At 41.4% G+C, this 24165-nt stretch overlaps 2 protein-coding genes across 2 annotated transcripts in view; both read left to right on the top strand.

Moving 5' to 3' along the window:
• The first annotated feature begins 3961 nt into the window (after positions 1 to 3961).
• Positions 3962 to 14493, top strand: LOC104469987 (intestinal mucin-like protein). Its single transcript, XM_010084748.1, has 16 exons — positions 3962 to 4225; positions 5355 to 5538; positions 5670 to 5792; positions 6447 to 6662; positions 7216 to 7285; positions 7605 to 7705; positions 7867 to 7898; positions 8070 to 8247; positions 8856 to 8960; positions 9581 to 9621; positions 10263 to 10385; positions 10830 to 10928; positions 11568 to 11696; positions 12377 to 12416; positions 12703 to 12832; positions 14238 to 14493. The coding sequence occupies exons 1-16, from the start codon at positions 3962 to 3964 to the stop codon at positions 14491 to 14493; spliced, it is 2091 nt and encodes a 696-aa protein (XP_010083050.1).
• Positions 14494 to 17652: 3159 nt separating this feature from the next.
• Positions 17653 to 24165, top strand: part of LOC104469986 (mucin-5AC-like) — a gene marked incomplete at its 3' end in the record, with an annotated part of 20274 nt that continues 13761 nt past the window's right edge. The window contains exon 1 of the mRNA XM_010084746.1: positions 17653 to 18013. Coding sequence (XP_010083048.1) covers positions 17653 to 18013 — 361 coding nt within the window. The remainder of the gene's footprint in view (positions 18014 to 24165) is intronic.

The raw sequence follows: 24165 nt of genomic DNA, 5'->3' as shown, positions 1-24165 counted from the left end.
CGCCCACCACCAGCAGCACCAGTACCCCAGAGACAACGACGTCTGTTCCTACCACATCAACACCAACTTTGACTACTACAGGCACAACCAACACACCAGCACCAGGTACAGTAATCACCAAACACCCGCCACCTCCAACTACATTATCACAAGGTAATTCTCTGTCTGTGTTGCCATTTTCTACGTTGCTATGGGAGAAATCAAGCTTTATTGGTGGCTTTATGTGTGTCTGAATTTTTGTACTCTGAAGAAGTGTAGTTGTTTTATTTTTCCAAAAAGTAATCATAGAATGATAGAATAGTTTGGATTGGAATGGATGTTTTTAAAGACCTTTTAGTCCAAGCTCCCTGGTATGGGCAAGGACATCTTTCACTGCCTCAGGTTGCTCAGAGCCCCGTTCAACCTGACCTTAAACACTTCCAGTGAGTGGGCATGCACAGCTTCTGTGGGAAGCCTGTTCCTGTGTCTCACCACCCTCATCATAAGAAATTTTACATCGAAAAGGTTTCAGAGCACACGTTGCCCCTTGCTATGAACCAGGGCTGTAGGCAGCTGTGTTCTTCCAGCGTTTGCATGAGCCTTGTTGTGCAGCTGCCCCCATGCTACTGGGAAGCCAGTTGATGTTTTTCAGCAGCGTGAGACACCCTAACATCCCAGTGAATCTGCCTCTGTGACAGTACACCATCTCTTCCTATATTTCCTTATGAACATGAAGGAGTTTTCCTCTCCTCACACAAGTGTGAATGAATTTTAGTTGAAGGATTGTCCTCTTATTATGTACATACTGCTTCCCGATCTACCATGTGTCTGTTGCATCATGCTGTAAAAGCACAGATGGCTCTGAGACTGGCCTCTCAGTTTTGTGAACAATTTATCAAATGCTAATTAAAAACTATTGGAAAGCAGCTTGTATTAAGGCCCATAATGAAAACCGGCTTAGTTGTGTGAGAAGAAAAAAGCAGAAAAGTGAATTTGTCTTTCCTAGCATGCCAAAATAACTTATGGGTGAGTAGTCTTAAAGGCTTGGGTGTTCGATATGGAACACAGATTGCTCCAGCACCTGCTCCGCTTCAGCAGAATCAAGTTCCTCAGTGCATAATCAGTGCTGGTATGAACATGCCACGTGAAGGAGCACAGGGGCCAGTGGTCTATCCACAGTGTATAGCATGACAGCAAAACAGGATTGACCAAAGAGTTCACTGATCAGCTCAATGGGTTGAGGACTGGGTTTAGGACTGCTGAGCTCTTCTCTGCAGTATGGAGTTTTAACATTACAGACAGCTGTTCCATCTGACATCCATCATTGATAAAGTGTTTACATCAATGTCTCCCATGGAAAATGTAGGAGATTTTTTAAAATAATCCCTGTTATGCAAAAGACATTAATGACAGTGTTTCTGCTTTATTCTATGTAAATATCCGATGCTTAGGTTTGTTTTTGTTGAATTTCATTTGCTTATTAAAAAAAAATGAAGCTAATAACAAAAGCAATTTCTCTACTTAAAATAAAACACTCTGTTTTCTCCCTGTGTTAAAGCGAGTGGAACAACTGAGTCGGAAACAACAATAACCATCTCTGGAGTCACTGAAACAGGATTGACCACCAAAACCACTACCTTGGCCCCCACTCCCTCCACATCCACTCCCCACAGCACCACGATAGTAACAGAGACATCTAGCCACGAGACCACTACCACCACAACTGGGAGCCCTCCAACACCACCACCTACCTCCACCGTCAGCACCACAACCTCAAGACCAACTTCCCCAACACCTACAGCCAGCACTACTGTACCACCACCATCAGTATCAACAAGCACAGTGCCGGTCACCACATCTGGTACCACTCCAACAGAATCTTTTACCACTACTTCAGGAACAACCTCTTGGAATGTTACCACAATCACTGCAACCACCACCACCCCCAGAACTGTTCCCCCTTTCTCACTGAGTACTTCTGGGACAACTGCAACATCAACTACAGTCACCACTGTAGGCAGTTCTACACACAGTACAGTTACTCCAACTACTGCTTCAAGTTCAACTACAAGTCCACAACCTGATAGAAATTGTATTATTTCACCTGATGAATCTTATTCGGTGAGTAGATTTCACGAGTTTTTTTATCATTCTGCTTTGGATGGAGCCTAGGCACATAATTTCAATGTCAGTAGCATACATTTCTGGGTACAAAAGGAAGTATCATTCCATTGTATTTCCTTCTGGTTTCGGGGGTATCAGAATGACTTCCAATGGTATTCGGTTTGATAGCTTATATGTTGCTGTTAGTTCTTCAAGGATGGTTTTAAAAAGACTTTCTTGAAGGAGTTAGATCACTGCTCAATGTTTCTCTTTATTGTAGGATAGCTGTAATGAAGAGGTAACCAAGGGCTAAGTGGTGCTTAACTATCTTTTCTGTTTCTGCTTTTGAATAGGTCCAGAGTGGGGAAAAATGTTTTGTGTGTTTACAGCGCAGCCCAACAAGAAACCACAGGGCTGTGTGAGTCAGAGTTTGGAATGAGTCATACTTGGTCACAGTCTGCTTTCAGGAGAGGACTGTGAAATCACATTCAAATGCTCATGAAATTTAACTCAAAGTTCTTAGTTTTTTGGAACCCTCCACCTCTGACATAGATAAACTAATGTCTGGTACATTTCTAAAGCCTGCTCAAAGCTTCAGTGTCTACTAACTTGCTCAGTAGGTCTGCAGGGATAAAAATTATGCGTGACTGAAAAACTGGTGGAAGATAGAAAAAATGCATACAATCACGAGTCATGCATGTAATCACCTTAGACATTACTCTGGACATAGCTGATGTTCACTGTACCTTTAGCTGTTAATCTGTTCTAGGCATTTACGGAAGGGGATTGATCATGTATTGATCACTGATATTGATCAATGTCTTTCAGTGTTGATTAGAGAGAGAGTCTAGGTAATGAGGTTAGATCAGACATCTAACTTTAAGATAGCTGGAACTAAAAAAGGCAATTCCCACTTCAGATTACCAGTTTGACTTTTCACTTCGCAGCTCTCAGTAGTGCTAGCTCATCTTGCAGGCTTTGACAGTACTGACTGCTGCACTTCCTTCCCATTTTCAGACTCCTGGTGGGGGGAAAAAAAGTCAATAAGCATATGGCATTTTAAAACTTTGCAAAAGATATTCAGGCATAACTGTTGTCAGGCTGACTGTTTCATAAGGTTTCTCTCTTTCATCCCCCTCCCCTTCTCCTTCCCAATGCAGCCAGGTGAGGATTTTTGGTTCTGTAACTGCACTAAGGCAACATGTATAGAAAACAATACAATCAAGATAGAACCTGTAATATGTGAACCACCTCCTAAACCTACATGTTCCAACGGGCTTTCTCCTGTGCCAGTCACTGATGAGAATGGATGCTGTTGGCACTGGGAGTGTGATTGTAAGTATATATTTTCTTGAATATTTTATCACCTGTGTCGACAATACTAGCGTCAAGAACAACAATATTTATCAGGGGACAAATATTGCACAAGGCTGTGACCCTCAGACATCTAGTTTGGTCTGTTTGGAGTGCTTAATTGATTCTTTGTAGCTAATTGGGGGCTTCTACTTGATTTGCCATCATTTCTCCATTACTGTTGGGTTAGTAGAATAAAATGGTCTCCCAAGGCAGGATTTAAGTGTTCAGCTGCAGACGTCTATACGCTATATGCCTACATATAAGTTACTTGTTCAGAGTATTGGTAGAAGTGTATCTAGGGCGCAATTAATCTGATTCTCATTTGTCTGTCAGAAGTAATCAGTTGAACTGTGCCCTGAAAGTGTCTCTTTTATAGATGAGTTCTAGGTAATGAGCTCATGCATTTACATATACACTTTAAAAATCTGAGTGCTTAAGGTTCAATGAGATGAATCCCACACCTACAGGTTTTTTATTGGTAGTCTGACCTGATTCTGTACGTAGCCATAAGGAGCTAACCTAGATGCATGTTTTTGTAGGCTACTGCACTGGCTGGGGAGACCCACATTACAACACTTTTGACGGCCTGTACTACAGCTATCAAGGGAATTGTACCTACATCCTTGTGGAAGAGATTAATGAGACAGTTGACAACTTTGGTATCTACATTGATAACTACCATTGTGAAGCAGAAGACGGAGTCTCCTGTCCTCGAACACTCATTGTGAGACACGAGACTCAGGAAGTCCGCATAGCAACAGTCGAAATGAATACTTTCCATGTGGAGGTATTGGGGAATATTACCTTTGATTTCTTTATTAAAATATTAATACAGCATCAACCTGATAATTATATTCACAATGTTAGGGGAAAAAAAATTACAAAGAGTCTGTGTTTTAGATTTAATACCATTTTGAATTATAAAATAGGACTGCTTTGAAGGACTGCTTTTTTGACTCTGAATATGGGTAAGAATTTCTACAACTTCTTCCCTTTTTTTTCTCTCAAATATTTGCAGTGCCTTATCTCTCCTAATACACAAAGGTGGACAAATTGCTAAGAGTTAAGGATATAAAATAAAAACATTTATAATTAATGTCACAAAGTAAAAGGAGGATACAACATAAAGTACACATAAAAAGTACTGGGCTTAAGCATTTTTACAAAGCACCATTACTATCTTTGATTGATTCCACTTTTTAAATTTTTCAGTGTACAGGCTCTTACATATTTATTGCATTGATAAACAAGATGCTCCAGCTTTGGGGCTTCAAAACTGGGGGAGGAGTGTTTGCTTTTAGGTGTTTGTGGGGTTTATTTGGTTTATTTTTATACATTACTGTGTGGGAATATTACATGTTAGGTTGCAGTGTATTGTTGAAAATTTACAATATCTAGACCTCTTTTTTTTTCTCCAAAGCAAGAAAATCTACCATTGCTGAGCAAAAGTGGTAGTGTTAGTTCAGTAGGTATATCATGGCTACTGTATTTCAGTAAATAATACAGATTTTGGCTTATTTCTTTCAATTAATTTTTTTCTACAACCATGTTCCCTTTATACCAAGAAAGTTAAAGCTGTGTGCATTAGGAATTTAGGAAAATTTTATATTGCACTTTCATGAGGTGTTCTCAATGCCATAGTCACTCTAATAAATCTGTTGAGTGTTAGAATTTAGCTGGTTTAAATTCAGAATTTTAGCCTAGTGTTTTAGTGGCTGGTAGACCTTTTATTTGTCTCAAGGGAGGAAGGTTCAACTTTCCAGTGAAATAAAAGAAAACACAGGGACAATTGTTACAAACTAAAAGCACATTATTTGCCTTTACATTCTATCCCCAATGCAAAGTAATGAATAGTCAATTGTTTTCTAAAGTCAAACTAAATATATGTCTCTTTTCTGTTTTCTTTTATTTATTAGGTGACAGTAAACAAACAGGCAGTGGCTTTGCCTTATAAAAAATTTGGCTTGAGTGTCTATGAGTCAGGCATAAATCGTGTAGTGGAAATTCCTGAACTAAAAGTGAATGTGACCTACAATGGCTTGTCCTTTTCGATCAGAATGCCCTACAGCCGGTTTGGCAACAACACTCACGGACAGTGTGGTAAGGCATATTCTTGTAATTTTTGTACTCTCATAAAACTGTGAACAGGTAAATGATATCCGTGCCACAAAGTTGAATGGAATTTGGTAACAAACCTGTTAGTGAATTCTTTCTCCCCTTACCAATTTTAGGTATTTGCAATAACAACCAGACAGATGACTGCATGTTGCCAAATGGTGACATTGACTGTGAAACCATGGCAGATCATTGGCAAGTTGTTGATCCCTCCAAACCACAGTGCTCTCCAGGCCTAAGTCCTACAAAAACACCCCCGGTGATGCCTTGCAAAGAATCAGCCATCTGCAAGCTTCTTTTGGGAAGGTAGACATTTATTTGGGTTTTACAAGCCTTTGATCTTCAAATTAAGTGGCAATTTTAGGATTTGTTTCTCAATAAATGTGTTTCTAAGTATTGCTCCATTTCCTGTAGCTTTGTGGGTTGCTTCCATTCATTTTACTGTTTCTAGATGTCCTTCTTTGTTGACAGTTTGCTTCCAGCCCTCAGGCTGCTGCATTGATCTTTCTTGACGTTCTCATGTTCTTCTGTGCTCTTGTCCCTCCACTGTCCTATGCTCTTGCCTTTTCCCACACTCACATAGCAGAAAACAGAGTCCAACAGAGTCCAACTGAAAACAGAGATCTTAATTTTTAGAATGTCATGTCAGAATAAGAAAAAAAAATGAAACAATCTCTCTAGAAAAGTAGTTCATTCCATAATATTCACGTAGCTCCTGGACAGAAGATATTGGTGTCTGAGAGTTTTGTGGGTGGGGGGTGAATACTTTAAGATACGTTGAAAGGTTACAATCTAGATAAGTGCTCTTAGTAAAAACCTCTCAGTAACAGTCCTTGTTCACATCTCCGTAAGCACCACTGTTACCACATTATGACATATTAAACACATTGAAGAATTCGTGGGAAACATGAGAAATGTTTCTGTTTCTAGTGTGTTTGAGCCATGCCATGGCTTTGTCCGGCCTGACAAATACTATGCAGCCTGCATTTTTGATAGCTGTGCACTTCCCGAATCAGACCTGGAATGCTCAAGTCTGCAGATCTATGCTACCACCTGTGCCGACCAAGGTGTCTGCATCGACTGGAGGAGTCATACCAATGGTGTTTGCTGTAAGTATTTGGCCATTCATCTTGAATTCTGAGAGAAGCTTACTGGTAACATTTTTAACAATGGAAATGATAAATGAGCCTGCAAAAATAGACATGCATTGACTGTTCCAGAAAGATCTGTATCAGTAGATACTTTTTTGTACACAGTCAGTTTTGTGTTTTGCAGGTGTCAGCAGATCACTCTGTGTTTAGTGGCATCTGCATTCATTTTCAGCTGTAGTAAGGACAGAATACGCTGCCCTTTGAGAACTTGTACAAAAGAGACCAAGATTATGAAAAAAATTGTAATCAAGATGTAGGCTCTTGGCTTCATCTCCTTAATGTGAAGTATAGTGCTATATCTCTATGGATAAACTGCATACAATAATTCCATTCAGAGACATCAGTCTGATATCTGTTGTTTTTTTTTTTCTTTCTTTCTCTTTGCTTCTCAAGATTGTAAAAGATACATAGGGAAAGGAGTAGTCAGTGTTTAATTTCTTGGTATAAGGTCATGGGGCTTTTATATGATATTGTTACTGAGCTCTTCCTCCTTTTTATTCTCCCATTCCAGCTTATAAATGCCCCATCAACAAAGAATACAGAGCATGTGGTCCGATTAGAGAGATAACCTGCAAATCAAGGTAAATAATTCCTTCCCTGTTACTTATAGCTCATACAACTGGTCAGTCATATCTAATGCATAGGTGGATGAGAGAAATCAACCTCCTGTCGTGTCTTGAATTGACTGTCAGATTTGGTACCACTGTTCTCTTGGTCCTAAATGTGGGTTCTGTACTGTTTGGGTTGTTTGGCTATGCCAAAGATGAATACTGACGGTCCCTAAATCACAAATGTGCAGATCATTTGCCACTGTATCTTCAGTGAAGGTTATTTGGCATAATCTTCTTCTGCATGCCTATCACAATAATAGTGTTCCTCTGGACATTTTGTCTTGTACAGTGAACAAAATGCAACTTCAGCTCAACAAGTGGAAGGCTGTTTCTGTCCTAAGGGAACAATGCTGTATGACTACGGTGTGGACGTCTGTGTGAAAACCTGCGGTGAGTTTTACTGCTCCACTTGGATGCACGTTTGTCTCTTCTTTGTTGTTTCCTTCTCATGTATGCAACATAGACCTGACTGTATGTATTCATACAACATACAGTAGAGGTGTCTACTGTTACATGAGTGGTAATGGAAATTTATTTTGATATTTTCACAGGCTGTGTTGGAGTGGATAACATACCAAGAGAGGTATGCTGCCATATACTTTTGTGTTTCAAGTAGCAGCTGGGGGTAGAGAGAGGAGGGGGGGTCTCCACTGGTGTAGTCTTGTTTTGTGGTCTCCCAACTTTTCATTCCTGTTTTTATTTCTGTTCTTTTTAATTATTAACCGTGCAATCACTCTGTTTTCTTTAATGACAGTTTGGAGAGAAGTTTACACTAGACTGTCAGGACTGTATTTGCCTGGAAGGTGGAAATGGCATTGTATGTCAGCAGCATGAGTGTGCCAAACAAAATAAGATCCGTTGTGATGGAGAAGGCTTCTATGAGGTCCGTGAAGTCAATTCTGAAGACTCCTGCTGCCCCATTGTCACCTGCAGTGAGTTTATACTTTTTTTTTTAGTATTTCTGTACCTTTTAGGAATAGAAAGGACAAAAGACCTGAACTAGTTTAGCACCAAAGACCTGTGGCAGGGAGTCACAAAACAGTAACTTTCCTCATGCTTTTTAAAATCACCTTGCCCAGTGTTAGGGAAAATACATTTTAATATTGCAATGACCCAGCATAACTACATTTCGAATTACGGGACTCAGCATAACTGAATCTATAGTTCTTGAGTTCAGGACCGCATTTTATTCAAGTAAAATGCAGATAGATTATGGAATTCTATGTGAATTTTCATTTTGCAGCAGTTGCCTACAACCTTGGAGAGGGTAACAGTTGTCCACTACTTCTCTGCAAAGAATTGGGGGACTTTATGAACACTTGGTAATTACATAGTAGAAGAAGTTTCACAAACGAGTGCAGTCCCCAATCCAGTGCCTGGATTCACTAGGGAAAATGTGTTCTCTTTCTGCAATTTGTTTCTTCAGAAAGGATCTGGACTGTTTCCTAGCAATGGAAAGTCTGTCCTAAATTCTTTGATAGAGGCTTATTTCTAGTAGCCTTGATGTAGTGTACTTTCTGGCTTATTCCTTTTTTTTCAGAATGCAATACAAGCTTGTGCTCAGCTAAAGCCCCCAAGTGTACACTGGGATTTGAAGTTCATTCTTACATTCCCAGTGGTCAGTGCTGTCCTGTGTACGAGTGTGGTAAGTCCCTCGGAAATATATTACAATGCTTAGCATTATGTATGACATAATTTAGCCTCACACTTAGTAAGACTGTATGCAATAGACTGTTGAAAGAGGCAATAAACACAGATCCTACAGATTGGTTACTATTAGCATTAGTTACTACTGCTATGGTTATGACAAACAACTACTAAATCAGACAGAGCTTAGGTAGCTCAAGATCAATCTTCCTGCTTCTAAGTACGTTTAACAACAGCTACAGAATCAACTGGGGTTGTGGTCTCAGCTTAATCTAGCAAAATGTCCCTGTAAGCATCCCCAACAGAGGACAGCTTTACAAAGTCTGCTTTGTTCTTGGTAACTGGAATAAGGAATTACTCGTACCTGTTAAGTGGACATTCCTGGCTGTGAACTGGACTGTGTATATTGGGTCAAATCTTCCTCCATTTTGCACATGCAGTGTTTGTTTTTGTATTTTACATATGTCATATCTGCTACCAGAAATGGGGAATAACCAATATATTTGACGGTATGTGTTCTGATTCATTGTGGAAGAAATTATTTTGACTAGAGTGGGGTGAAGACTTTTTTTTTTCTCCTTTCCCCATGTAACCACCTAACTGCTTGCTTGTTAACAGTTCCCAAGAGGGTTTGTGTACACCAGAATGCTGAGTTCTTGGTAAGTTCCTTTTTCAACAGTCTTCTGAAAATGCTTAGAAGACCAGTTAGTGTACTTTATCAGAAGTGCTATGAGGAGGTTTATCTAGTACAATCAATATTTTAGAAATTTTCAAATTCCTGTCAGGAGTGCATCAATTTCACCAAGAATAAATCTTTTCTGAAAAGGTTGCTGTGTATGAAGGAGACTGGAGAGTTGTTTGTATGGCAATATTAGACAGAGATTTGAGTTTAGAGTTAAGCGTGCACGCATTTTAAAAAGTCCGTCCACATTTACTGTCAGCACTTTATTGCAGTTTAAGACTCTGCTTTCAAAACTGAAAAGATTCTTGTAAACAGCCTTAGATTCCTCATAAATTCTGTTGGATCTAGTAATTGTTTTATTGCAGATATTTGTATGACACCTGTCCTTTTAATATGAGTTTATCATTGCTCTATGACTTCAATAAAGACACACTTTGAATTAAATTCAGTATTTAAAGTGTTGTCTGCATAAGTGGCTAGCCAAATAGCTATCCAGTAGTGTTTATGATTGTTTCCTTTTCCATTGCTTGGTTTATAGACTTTTTGGAAATTAGGAAAAGTCTGTCACAGATGTCATATCTCATTACTATATGAACTTTTTTTTCTTAAAATTTGTAGCCTGATTCCCCAGTCTTTGTTGATAAGTGTCAGAATTGTTTCTGCACTAACGAAGTTAATGTCAGCACTCAACTGAATATCATCTCATGTGAACATATTCCATGCAGCACATATTGTGAACCAGTAAGTGACAAAACAAATTTTAAAACCCCTCAAATACCCATGTGTATGAAAAACAGTTTGATCAATGAGTGGTACAAGCAAAGAATAGGGAGCAGAAATCCAGAGTCCAACTCTAGCTCAACTGTCCTTGAATAATCTATTGTGTGAAGCTTGACTGTGTGACTTAGAGTATTCAGTTCACATTGGGAAGATTAGCTGGGAAATTTCTGCAGAGCACTTAATGGAGTTATATTTAATTATTAGGCATATTTATTAGAGTGCTTTAATGTATTCCATCTATAGCCTGCTTTTATTACTTGTATTTCGTTGGGTTGGAACACAGAAAGGCACAAATCTAGAGTGCACTTTGAAACACAATAAATGAACGGGTTAGGATGATTTCATTTATTTCTCAAAAATGCATCTATCATAGTGCTTTCATTTTTAATTCATTTTAATTTCTAGGGATATGAACGTCAACAAGTGAAAGGTGAATGTTGTGGAGCATGTGTTCAGACTAAGTGTGTTGTACATCCAGCAAATAGTTCTGACCTCATCTTGAAGGTAAGTATGCACTACATCTTAGGTCTGTACCAAATGTGTGAAGTTCTCCCTTTCTGAGAGGGAGCATCTTGTCAAAGATAAGGCTTAGTCTAAGTTTGCACCTGAAAGGCCAGAGGCTCACCTAAAACAAAGCCAATCTACAATTTTCTGGCCTGAAGGAAGGACTCAGGAAATAAAATTTCCTGTAAGGCTCTTCCAAAACCTTTGGAAGGGTTTTTCTTGAGGTGTCTGGAAGCATGGGCTTTTCTATATTGATTTCTGTGTACTGAAAAACACTAGTAAAGCCTGCGTATGAAACAGTTTTATTGCCTCTGTCAGGTGAAAGTTTAGGATTATTCTTAGTTACCATATAACAGTTTGGCTTTCCCTAGACAAATCCATTGGAATGGGTGATTTTTTAATAACTCTAATGTACTTTACATAAGCTAGAGGGATTTTTCTTTTCCAAAGGAAATGCCATGTGAAACTGAAGATTGTCTCCACACGTGGCTTACTGCAATATATATCTGTATCCAAAATGGCTGTTAACCTAAACGTCATTGACTGGGAAAAAAGAGAAAAGTCGTTGTCGAAGGATAGGAAAATTTCTGTCTGAGGTCCCCTCACCTTCCCTTATTACATTTTGTATTTTGCTTGCAGCCTGGAGAGTTTAGAAACGATCCTTACAACAACTGCACCGTTTATAGCTGTGTAAAGATCCACAACCAGCTCATCTCTTCCACGTCTGAGATTACCTGCCCAGCATTCAATGAGGAGAGCTGCAAACCTGTAAGTAAATATGGAAAACTTCCCCTCTACTCAGTGCATAGATTACTTCAGTTTAGTTCAGCCACCCAACTAGCAACAAAAATCAAATTAATCTCTGATGACCTTTCACCAAAGTTTTTCAGTCCAAAGGGCAAAAGTTTCTGCTACATTCATGCGTAGACCATCTATAGAGTGTATAAAATAAGGTATCTGGGGAAGGGTTCAAGGCTTATAACTGGCACCTGTCTTTCATCAGCCAAAACACTGCTCAGCATTGAGATACAAAGTCCTCTCTGCCTGCTTTGTGCGGGGTCTTGTCGGAACAAGAACCTTGTTTTCTTGAATGTTGCAGAAATGTAAGCAGTTTAGTCAGTAGGCTGCCAGGAACACCATGCATGACCCTCATTCAAATGTATCAGTCTCTGAGAAAACATTTTTTGGAACTGTTTCTCAGGAAAAATTGCATGATGTTAACCATAGACTTCCTTCAAAGCATTATCTTTATTTCCACAAACCTTTGTAAACTGATAGATTTCAAATCTGGAAGAGACCATTATCTTTGTTTATTCAGATCAATGCTACAGTTTTCACTGGTTGTTTCCAGCCATTGGGGAGTTGCTCTCCTCAGTTATTGGCCTAGAAGCCTCTTTAATACAAGGAAAGAAAATAATATTATTTTTTTGGTTTCTTTGTTCTTTTAGGGAACTATTACATTGTTACCCAACGGTTGTTGCAAAACCTGTAAGTATGCCAGTGTACCTGAATCAATAATGCAGAGAATGAATTTTCTTCTTAAATCAACCCATTTTCCAGCTATAGTGGCTGATATGTTTGTATTGAAATAGATACTTTCATATGTATGTTTGTTATTCCAAGCATTCACTGTCTGATCTCTCTCGGAAAGTTTAAACTGAAGCAGAAAAACCATTAAAGACAATTCTTTGAGTGCACAAGTGAAGTCCAGAGAGTGCTGAACTGCAAGGAACTTCTGGAGCTATTTCACTGAAAGTATTTTCTGATCTTTTAGGTGTACCTCTGGATAGTCCTACGCCTTGCTCTGTCCGTCAGAGACAAGACTTTATCACCTATAAGGGCTGCCGTTCTGTGGACAGAGTTGTCCTGACTGAATGTGAAGGAACATGTGGGACCTTCTCGCTGTGAGTAAACTGATTGGACAATGAGGTTTGAATTCTGTTGGCACTGAGCTTGTTTATATAAAAGGAACAATAAATAGGTAAACTACAGAATGGTAGGAGATCTGAAACCTATCAGCTCCCCAAATCATGGCTGCAAAATCATGAAATCTGTAACTGAACAGTTGATTCATCTTAATACAAAGCAGAAAAGTGTATTAAATTGCTTTTGGATTCAGACAGCTATGATAAGGTCTATTCATCCATTAAGAGCTGGCTTGTTTGTCATTTATGTCAGACCATCTTGAGTAGAAACCATCACAAGAGAAATTCCTGTGATGGGAATGAGCCCAGAGAGCAGCCTGACCTGATGCTCATAAGCTAAAATCTGCTTCTCAGTAATTAACATCTAAAATAAAATACACATACCTCTTTTAAAGGAAGATTCAAACATGCACAATTTCTATACAGTAAAGAAACTAGAAAACAAATGTTTTAGGGGTGGTGTTAGTCAAGTAGTTTCATTGTGCATTTTTCTCTGCGATGAGAGAGTGTACAAGAAAGTGGGTAGTAGGACACCTGTCACTGAGCTATTAAAACACTGGAAAAACATCATTCTAACTCTCCACAGAAACTGTCATTTGCTGCCTATCACTGAATGTGCCGCAGGGCACCCTACATGGGAGGAAACTGATCTTTAGTCTCAGATTGAACCCCAATAAGCCAGTGGGTTTATTAGTATTTTGAAACAATACCTGATCATCTCAGAGTGTTGCTGTGGTTGCCTCTGCACACCAATGCCAGAAAAAGATAGCTCTTGACACACTTTATCACCCGAAATTGATAGATTCTGCAGGTTAGGAATGGTGCTTGGGAAGCTGCCAAACACAAGGCTGCAAAAAATGCTTTACTGTGAGATAGGAACAGAAGGAGTTGCTGCTTCCCCTTGCTGTTAACACTGCCTGGTTTAGGATATGCATTTTGATTCACATAATTCCATTGTAGCCCTTGTAGCCAATTGATGTGATGCCATTTCAGATGGCATTGTAGCCACTTGTCTATGCAGTTTGCTTAGTCAGGTCAGAGCTTTGTCCGCCGTTAATTGTTGACCTGGTGTGTTTAGCATCCATCAGCACTGGGATGGTGAGAGGAATCTAAGGAAGCTGAGCTCTTAGAACTCACTGTTCTTTCTTCACTAGGACTTTGATACCAGTTGCTTTACCAGGAAAACATTCTCAGCAATACAATGAATTTTCAAAGCATATTGTTACTGCTCTGTCAGATGAGCTTAACACTTTCATTAGCCACAACTGTAGCTCTTCTACATATTATTCCAAACTTCTCACAAGAGTTCTGTACCTAATTTCACGCTCTTCTCTGTATGCTGGTGTCTGGCACAGAGTAACAATGCTGTTTTCCGTGTTAACAGATACTCTGCTGAGGCCAATTCTATGGAGCACAGCTGTACCTGTTGCAGGGAATCAAGGACGACTGTGAGGGAAGTGGAACTGAAATGCGCCACTGGGGAATCAATTTTCCATAAGTACGTGTATGTGCAAAGCTGCAGCTGTCAAGACACTGAATGCCGCTCCTCACAATCCAGTGAGTCGCGGAGCACAGAAGAAAATGACAAGGAGAACACTCTGAACCGTATCAAGAGGGCCATCAGCTTAACATTAAAATGAACAGGAAACAAACCTAGCAGCATTCAGCTGAAAGGATTATGCACCATTCCCATCTTCCTTGACTGCTTTTGAACTTTGCTTTTCGCAGTTACTGTATCCTGTTTGTTCTCTGATTATTTTTAGCAGTCCTCTATTTATTTGTGCACAAAATAAGAACACAAATTTGTATTCTTCCAAGTGCACAGCCTTTTGGGTCCTTTTATAATCATGTTCTCTGAATGATTAAAAGCGCATTTCAAAAAACATGCGTTTTGTTCTTATTCATGTGCTGTCTTGATGAACCTGAGTTTTGAAAGAGAAGAGAATTTCTTTTTCAAGTTATAGGAAGTCAACTGACATATTTTCTAAATTCTTGAGGTATCTATTTCTGACTCCTTAAAAACCGAAATATCAGAAGGTACTGTCTGGAGGACTCAGTGCGTAAGGTGGGGAAGAATTTGGTGCTGTCTGCCAGAAGAAAGCCAAGATGAATATCGCATCATGAAGTGATTCGGATGACTCTGGGAAACTTCTAGTTCAGCGTCAGATCTCATTTTAGCGGAGCTGTGTATGTTAGAACTGTCTCAGTTCATCACAATTATATATTTTCTCTATGAAAGTAGTCCCTCAGCTGTGAGAATATGAAGTTCATCTGTAGTGCTTGAGGGATGCATAGTTAGTACTGTTGTAAGAGGTCTCCCAATTCCAACATTTGCAAAACAGATGCCTGTCTCTGAGCTAGTAATCCTAGGCTTCCTCTACAGGAAATGGAGAGAAACAGCCGTTTTTGTCATTCATTTGTCTCACAACAGAGGACATATGCGAAGGAGGTTAGCTGCATTACATTCGAAAGTGCCTGCTCGCGTGATCTTACTTCAGCTCCAGGGGAGCTGAAGATTAGCTGAGAGGTGGACATCTCTCTTGAATCGTCTGAAGTACGAGGATAATCCACACCATCTGTTGTGTATGAAGAACATTTTTGGTGTTAATTTATGTCTGTTAATCGTAGAGTCATAGAATCATAGAATCACAGAATGGTTTGGTTTTTTAAAGATCATCCAGTCCCACCCCCTGCCATGGGCAGGGACACCTCCCACTAGCCCAGGTTGCCCAAAGCCTCATCCAGCCTGGCCTTGAACCCCTCCAGGGATGGGGCATCCACAGCTTCTCTGGGCAACCTGGGCCACTGCCTCACCACCCGCACAGGAAACATTTCTTTCTAATATCTCATCTAAATCTCCCCTCTTTCAGCTTAAATCCCTTACCCCTCATCCTATCACTCCAATCCCTGATTAAGAGTCCCTCCCCATCTCTCCTGTAGTGTCTCTTTGCTGTCTAACAACTTTTGTGCTGACACACTGAAAAATTGCAAAAAACGCTTTTCTCAAAATCTGTTGACCTTCAGCTGTCTTTGAAATCTTCATTTTTGCAGTTAAATTTGACTGAAGTCAGCAAGTACCTTCTGGAGACAGAGAGATACAAGGTGTGATCAAAGACTAACTTGTTTTCTATGAAAAGGAGAAAAAATGTTCCAAGTCAGTAGTGGCATTTTGCTGCACACTGTATTTACACCGAAGACTAGAATCTCCCTTGCTTCATTTTTTTCATTTGTTCTGTAGTTTGAATGGGCTCTTTCTGTCTCTTCTAAGAGGGGTAAACTACTTCAAAAAAAGGAATTTAAAAGATCCTGTGTAAAAGTCAGTAAGACTGCAGATTTTGGCTTTGCCACTGCAGGGCAGTCTATGGCTAAGAATGAGAAATTACTTTGGACACAAAAAAAACCAAGCTGCCTCCAAAAGGGACTTTGCACTTCATCAAGTAGAGGGTTTTACCTCTGAGAAGAATGAATGCTTGTATTTCCCCACAGACACTTGTGTGCTTTTAATAAGCACTGAATAAAAAAATTATTGACGGGAATTTACACACGTGCAAAGGATGGTGTTCCTTACAGTGCTCAGGATTTTAGCATCCCCTCCAGTTTTGGTGCTGGGTCAGTGCTGCCCGTAAGCAGGCTCCCAAGCGGGTGTTGTCAGAGAATTCTTTCTTACGAGTGCTTGGCAGTTCCAGGTCAAACTGTACGTGTCAAACCTCCACCCCTTTCTGCAATCTTAGTCACCTTAGAACTTTGCAGTTCAGTTTGCACCTGTATTTCTTTAGGAACTGGATGACCACATTGAACAGATAAAACTTTTTCCAGCAGAGAAATCTACAAATAGTCTTTTTGAGAGAAAGCAAGGGGAAGAGCTCTGTGTATCTCTACAAAGAGAGTAGTTGTGGCAGTGGGCAGCACTTTTGCTCCTTCCCACAACTGTCTTGGAAGTAAATGGAGACCTGTCCTACCTAATCCCATGGAGAATTTTGTTTCTTAAGCAAGAGCTGTTGAGTGTGCAGGTCACAAGCAGAGACTCATCTGGAAAACCCAGGGGACAAACTGAAGAAGTCTCTCGCAAGGCAATGTCAGCTCTTTAGGGGCTCAGAGGAGATGGTGGAAGCTTCTGATCCCGTTGTATCCCAGGCAGGACTGACTGCAAGGGGCACTGACAGCTTCATAAAAAGCATTGGGGCTGGAAGGAAATGGGCTTGACTCCCTCTGTCCTCCAAGAATGACTCCATTCTCCAGGAATTTCCTTGTCTTCTGGAGTGTAGCAAGAAAGGAGCAGAGCCCCAGAGGAGTTCAGCTGGGTGGCGGAGTGGCTAAAACACCGTCATGTCTCCATGCCCGAGTCCTGTGTTCATTTCCTTGCAGACTTTCTGTCTAGCCTTCCACTTTCATTGGTGGCAAAGGCTTTCTTTTTGGTTTGTTTCTTTTTCTTCATCTCCAGTTACTTAGCAGGTTTAGTTTTGCCTTGAAAATGAGGAAGCCTTATTGGGAGGCAAGTGGGACTTCCAGTCACACAAGCTTTGACGGCACCAAAAGTCAGGGTCCTAGCTCTCGCTCTCCAAGAGCTGCTTGGTTTGGCCTCGCTTTGTCACGTTGTCCCTAAGCAAGAGATGAGCAGAGTTCCTCTAAGCATGGAGTTTGAACATGTCCCTGAGGCCCTCAAAGAAGTTATTGAACCTGCTTGGACATTCTGGTGAACAGAATATCATGGCTGCTTTTCCTAAGGGAAGCCAGGGCAAATCTGGGCAGGCTGAAATTCCCAACTATAGGCTGGAGCTGGGGTCACCTGTAGCATGAGCATGGCCTTGGTTGCCAGAGGTTGTGCTTTAGAGTCCTTGCCTCAGGCGCAGGCTCATCCAAGGCAGCTGGAAGCTCAAGCAAATCCTTCCCAGGCAGCTGCAGTCTTATGGGAAGCTCCTCACAGCATGGAGCTGGCTGAAGGAGACCACTGCCGGACGCTGGAGCAAACCCGAGTGGGCTGGCTGCAGCTCAGGGAGGGTGCTGTTGCCACGCAGACACGGAGCACTGCAGTTGGGGCCTCCAGTGCAGCTCTTGACACACTTGGCCACTCTAACAAGCAAAAAGAAAAAGCTCATCATGGGCCATTTGGGAGGGATGCACACAAGTATTCCCTTAAATGCACCCTCAGCCTTCCTGGTGGTAGGTTACCTGCTTCCCTGGAAGCAAGGCAATTGTGGCGTGCACCTTATCAGTGAGAGCACGTGGGTTTCACTCCCAGTTGTAGTCTTCTCCAAGGTACTTGAAGTTTAGACAGTTTCTTCCTAATTACCTGGAGATGCACTGGAAACTCAATGTTGTTCTTATGACTTCACAGTGATAGAGTGAGAACTTTCACCTGGAGTTAAAAAGGAGTTCTCAGAAGCTCTGCTGATAAAATGAGCACCATTGTTTTATGAACCGTTACTGGACAAGTGTTTTGAGAACATCAGGGGCAGAAAGGAAAACGCTTGTTAGCAATATGGAGAAATCACTGCTTCGGTCTGAGGTGAGGCAAATAGGATTCAGAAAGGGGAGAAAAGCCACACACAAACCAAGAAGGACCCTCTCCAAAATAACACAAGGTAGGGATTTCTGATCTAATAACTGCCTTGTTTAGTGATGTAACTCTGTGTTGTAATGTTGTCATTTTTTGCTGTAGGAGAGGAAGCGCAAAATAGAATTTTCGGTAAGTTTACTGTTGGACAGTAGTTTGTTAAACCACACTTCACTGAACTAAGCACATGCAACTCTGCACATAAGCCCCAGTGAAAGGACTTCAAGCAAAGGCAAAGCCCTGAGTAAATAATCATGTAGCTCCTGTGCTTGTTATACACTGTTTGAACTTGTGCAGCAAAGCAAACTCAGATACTGGGAAAAGGGGCAGAAATAGACTTACAAACTCTAAGCTCATAGGAAAGAAAACTCTAGTGAACCTTAGGTACCACAAAAACTGAAATACGTTTAAATAACTGTAACACTGATATGCAGTTTCTGTATTTTAAGGCAAAAAATATCTTCAAGTTAAGCAGCCCTCTTTGTAGGCCAAATTTTCTAATTTAACTCAACCTTTTCAGGTTACCACAAACAACTATATTCTTAACTGGCAGCTTCCCAGACTAACTCCCAGCCAAGCTACCTAAGCCATATTCCCATCGTTACTGTAGGAAATCCTGCAAGTTCTTTTTCAGCATCACCCTTGTAAAATCTGACCTGTTCAAACTGGATTGCCTTCCAGTTTTTCAGCAATCATATGTAAAATGCTTGAATTCCTTTCACAAACTTGTCTCTAGAACAGTGAAAAATGCCACTGTAATTTTTGCCTGATTCCAAGACTTTGACAAAACTCACCAAACATTGCAGAACTCAGAACGTGTTTTTGATATTGCTTCAGTGCAACAGCTTCCATATCAGAATGTCTTTCTCTTGCAGAGTGGTTTGAAGATAGAAAGCACTTTATGTGGCCTTTTGTTGTGCTTTTGGTTAGTCTCCTCTCCACATTTGTCCAAGAAATGGGTTCTCCCAACTGCCATTGAGCTTCCTTAATTTCAGGAAGTCATGGATCTTCTGGACTATCTCTGGATAGTCACTTGAATTTAAAAGAAAATCAGGATTCAGCCACCTGCAAAGCTACTTTGGTTTTAGTGGCTACAGCATTCAAGGCAAGGCAAGCTTTGAAACTTGGGTGACACAGAAAAGTTAGCTGCTTGCTGCGCAATATCACTGTTCATGTTGGAAGGATCACAACCTCATGAGTCCATTAGAAATGTTCTGACAGAATTTTACATCAGGTACTTAATAGGGACATAGTGTAAGTCCACTTTATCAAAAACCAGGCCAAGGTTGCTTAGCTTCTCACCTTGACCTGTTCTCTGCCCCACCTATCTGGCTTTCGTTTGGCTTGCAGTAACTTCAGTCATGGTGGACATGGTTACTGGGTGTGCAATTTCATGTAATTTCAGGGTTATACAGACTTATTTTAAGTATACGGCAGCCTCTTGTGAATTGTCTTGGCATCCGTGAAATAAGAAATTGCTTTTAAAAACAGGAGTGGAATCTGCTCTAGCCTGAAATCCATGAAGCTCTAATTCTTAAAGCAGAATCTTCATATCCTTCCCCATACAGGGCCCTGTGTTCCCTTAGTTCTGCTACTGCATATTTTTCACCAGGAAGGCTGTTTAAAGAAAAATCTTTCAAGTAGAAAAAACTCAAAGGCCCGACCTCCTGATGAGAGGACTTTCTATGCAGGGAGACTTTCTTATGTGAGGAAGTGCCAATAGGTCAATGAGACCTGTGTGCACAAACACCAACCAGCCGTGTCATTGCTCCTTGTATGTGGATTTTGAAAGATCTACATCTCCCTAAAAAAAAAAAAAAAACCCACAACAAAAACCAACAAAAACAAACAGACAGAAAAGAGCAGCTGAACTGATTCTTTGCAAACAGGAGTAACTCATGCCCTTGATTAGTTCAGGAAAAGTAAACGAACCCTAAGACAAGATGAGAGGTTATGATTTGTCCTTAGTCTTACTTTTATCAATGATGTACCTATCGAAGCTCTTCTTGTTGCCCTTGACATCCCTGGCCAGATTTAATTCTATCAGGGCTTTAGTTTTCCTAACCTGGTCCCTGACTGCTCAGACAAGTTCTCTGAATTCTTCACAGGCTACCTGTCCTTGCTTCCACCCTCTGCAGGCTTCCTTTTTGTGTTTGAGTTTGTCCAGGAGTTCCTTGTTCATCCATGCAGGTCTCCTGGTGTTTTTGCTTGCCTTCCTCTTTGTTGGGATGCATCACTCCTGAGATTGGAGGAGATGATCCTTGAATATTAACCAGCTTTTTTGGGCTCCTCTTCCCTCCAAGGCTTTATCCCATGGGACTCTTCCAAGCAGATCCCTGAAGAGGCCAAAGTCTGCTCTCCCAAAGTCCGGGGTTTTGAGCTTGCTGTGTGCCCTCCTCACTGCCCTGAGGATCTTGAACTCCACCATTTCATGGTCACTGCAGCCAAGGCTGCTCTTGAGCTTCACATTCCCCACCAGCCCTTTGCTGGTGAGAACAAGGTCCAGCATTGCACCCCTCCTTGTTGGCTCCTCTATCATTTGAAGAAGGAAGTGATCATCAACGTATTCCAGGAACCTCCTGGCCTGCTTGTGCCCTGCTGTGTTGTCCCTCCAACAGGTATCAGGGTGGTTGAAGTCCCCCATGAGGAGCAGGGCCTGTGAGCGCGAGGCTCCTCCTATCTGTCTATAGAGGATCTCATCTGCTCAGCCTTCCTGGTTGGGTGGCCTGTAGCACCACTATAATGTCACCTGTCCCTGCCCTCCATTTAATCCTGACCCATAAGCACCACAATCCTGAGCCATAAGTGTTTTCCTAGCTAACATTACCTTGTTAATAAAGTACACAGTATTTCTCTAGAGTTATTATCTAGACAGTGCTTGTAAACCACTGTTTTATAGTGGATTCACATTTTAAGAAGCAATATCAGCTTTGCTTGAAATGAACTGGAATATTAGAGGATTTCCAGGGTGAACCCCACCAGTGCTTGGACTGCCCCAGGATGGTGTGTTACACAAGTCTTGGTATCCTTAGCGCTTTACAGTACGTACGGGATCACCTTTTGACTGAAGGGTGTGATACAAATGCAACTGCCAGCTTCAGCAGCGTGGCTGGCTGTGCATGGCATTAATCCACCAGATGCCCCCAGTCTGAGTGCCTCTTTACCAGGTTTGTGTCAAAACGTGTGAGATGTGAGTCACTGGTGTGTTACGTCAGCTTCATGATGGTTTATCTCCAGTGAGTCAGTGGCGATAAAGAAGCTGGGTTAATATTTGCCTGTTATATTTACTAAAATCACATACCCTTTAATAGCAAATGATCCATGAAATGGGCTGTACAGGGGCCAAGAGGAACTGTTCTTCTTGCTGGTACAGCTGCAGCAGAGTGAAGGCCCCTTATGCCGCAGGGCCCAATAAAGGGAAGAGTTATTAATCCCAGTATGTCACTGCAGGGGGAATAGTTAGAACTTGCGTCCTTGCAATAGCAATGATTTGGTGGTAAGTGATCAACATATTCACCAGCTCCCTGTCAGTCTTCATTTCCTTCTGAACAGCTAACACATATTTTTTTTCTGAAAACCTCAGTGTTGCCATACTTGAATATAAAAACTTCATTTGAATGCAAATATCCTTCCCCTGTCAGTAGCCCTGAAATCATTGCAGGGGATTGGAGCATCCAGTGATTCCTAAGGCGTGTAGCCAGCACTCTGCAGAGAAGACAGAAGCAGCAGCTCTGATTAGTCACTGACAGGAACTCTGCTTCCCAAGAAATGGCAAAGGAATGACAAAAATGACAGAGCAGACAAGTAGAGGTAAGAAAATTACTAGGTTTAGCTGCAAGAGGACTGGGTTTCCTCTTTTTCTTAGTAGCAAGAGATGTGCTCTTGCTTTTCTCAGATCACAGATGGCAAATACGACTTTTTCTGCATAAGTGAATGGTGGTTTGATTAATTATTTGTTTTATTCGGTCTGTTCCTTGGACACTGTTTTCACATGTGTTGTTCATGTTTTTCCCAGGCCCCTAAGTGCTAAGTGGGGCTTGCAGGGGGAAATCATGCCTCAGGCTCATCCCTTCTGCCCACCCTGGCATGCCCCCAAACCCCCAAACGTGTAAAAGACCCAGGGCTGGGAGTTGCAGTGGTCAGCCTCACCGTGTCTTTGTCATCTAAGGACTACTCCAACGTGAAGGCTATCTTTGGCAAGTAGCTCATATGTGGTTCCTGCTCCTTTTGTGATGCCTTCTGGGAATAAAGAGGTTTTTTTCCTAGGGTCAGGAATCATACTCATACATTTCTTTCTGCACTCCTACAATATGAAGGAAATAGGTGCCCTGATAGCCTGGGTGGGAATGGGAGAGGCAGAGGACCATGATTTAAAAAAAAAATAACTCTATCTCAGCAGAGGTCTGCATTGGAATTTTGACACTAGCTTTGATTTGGGAAAATTAATAGGTTTCAGCTTTCCATCAGTATCCTCAACTAAGCTCTCTTTGTCAGGGTCTGTGTGCTTTTTCTCCTGGGCTTCACGGCCATTCCCCGCACCTCCCATTAACACTGTTCTGTGGCCTGAATGAGACCTCAGTTTTAAAGTTACCATGGGAATCTGCTGAATTTGACTATCGCCCTGTCATATATTTCAGATCATCCTCATACCTACAATGTCATATTCTTGTGGTTGGGTTTATCTACTGGCTATTCTGCTGGTTTGCCTTGTAACTATTTGGATGGAGATCAGCAGGGAAGATGTGTTGTGATTAAAAAGCAAAGCAGGAGAAGCCTATTCCATCCCCGGTGCTGTAAAGTCTGTTTGTTCTGTATTCCAGCCAAAATGGCAGGGCTTCAAGAACAGACTTTACCTTCCAGTAGTGCCCTGCCTGGAGTGTGACTGACAATGGAATTAATGGGGCACGGACAGTGGGAAAGGGGTAACGTGAACTCATGTTTCATGTGTTGCACAATGATCTTGCCCGCTAGCGCAGGGTTTTCTTAAGAGCACCAGCAGCAGCAAATCTTCAGCTGGCAGACGTTTGCACCTGCAGTTCTGTAAGCCAACCAGTAAGCAGGGGGAGTAGCTGGAGGAAGCAGTGGGCCAGCTTCAGGATACTTAACTTTGTAGATGCTGGAAAGCTTGGTAAAGCAGTGAGCACAACTCAGTTCTCAAGGATCAACCAGATAAAATGCACATTCCCCAGTGAGTGAGTGCATGGACAGACTCTACCTGGGGACGTGCAATAAGAGTGCAACCTATGTCCACTTTAAACTGGATTTGTGTCCACTTACTGGTGCCGATCCTTCTGGCACTAGTATATTCCCAAAGTGGGGGAAGGTCTGTTACTCGTGTTTGATTTGCTGGGACAAGGTGAGAGGCTTCCTCTGGGTCAGAGGCAGTTCGCCTCTGATAAGGTGAAGAAATGTTAGGTCAGCTTGTGCCAACAGAGCAAGTAAACCTCTAAGAGAAACCCTAAAATTACTGACATCAGACATCAGTGAGAGGATGTCTAAGAACTGTCCTACAGCAGAATCAGCTCATGACTGAGTCCTCTGGATTTTTTGTGGGTTATGTGATAGGGTATTGAAGTGCTCTGACAGCACCAAAGGACCCTTTTGATCAGCGTAATTTAGGAGGGGAAGGAATGAATTGTGGTCTGCATTTTGGTGGGACTTCGGCACTTCTCCCTTAAGCTTTTTGGAGTTTCCCGTGCCTGCCTGGTACAGCTAAATCCTATTTGTGCTGTAGAAGTGAGAAGTTTGCACTTTGTGG

The sequence above is a fragment of the Pterocles gutturalis genome, unplaced genomic scaffold (assembly GCF_000699245.1).
Source record: "Pterocles gutturalis isolate BGI_N339 unplaced genomic scaffold, ASM69924v1 scaffold11285, whole genome shotgun sequence".
In the NCBI taxonomy this organism is placed as follows: domain Eukaryota; kingdom Metazoa; phylum Chordata; class Aves; order Pterocliformes; family Pteroclidae; genus Pterocles; species Pterocles gutturalis.
Note: the sequence above shows the minus strand (reverse complement) of the source record. Positions and strands in the feature narration are given on the sequence as shown.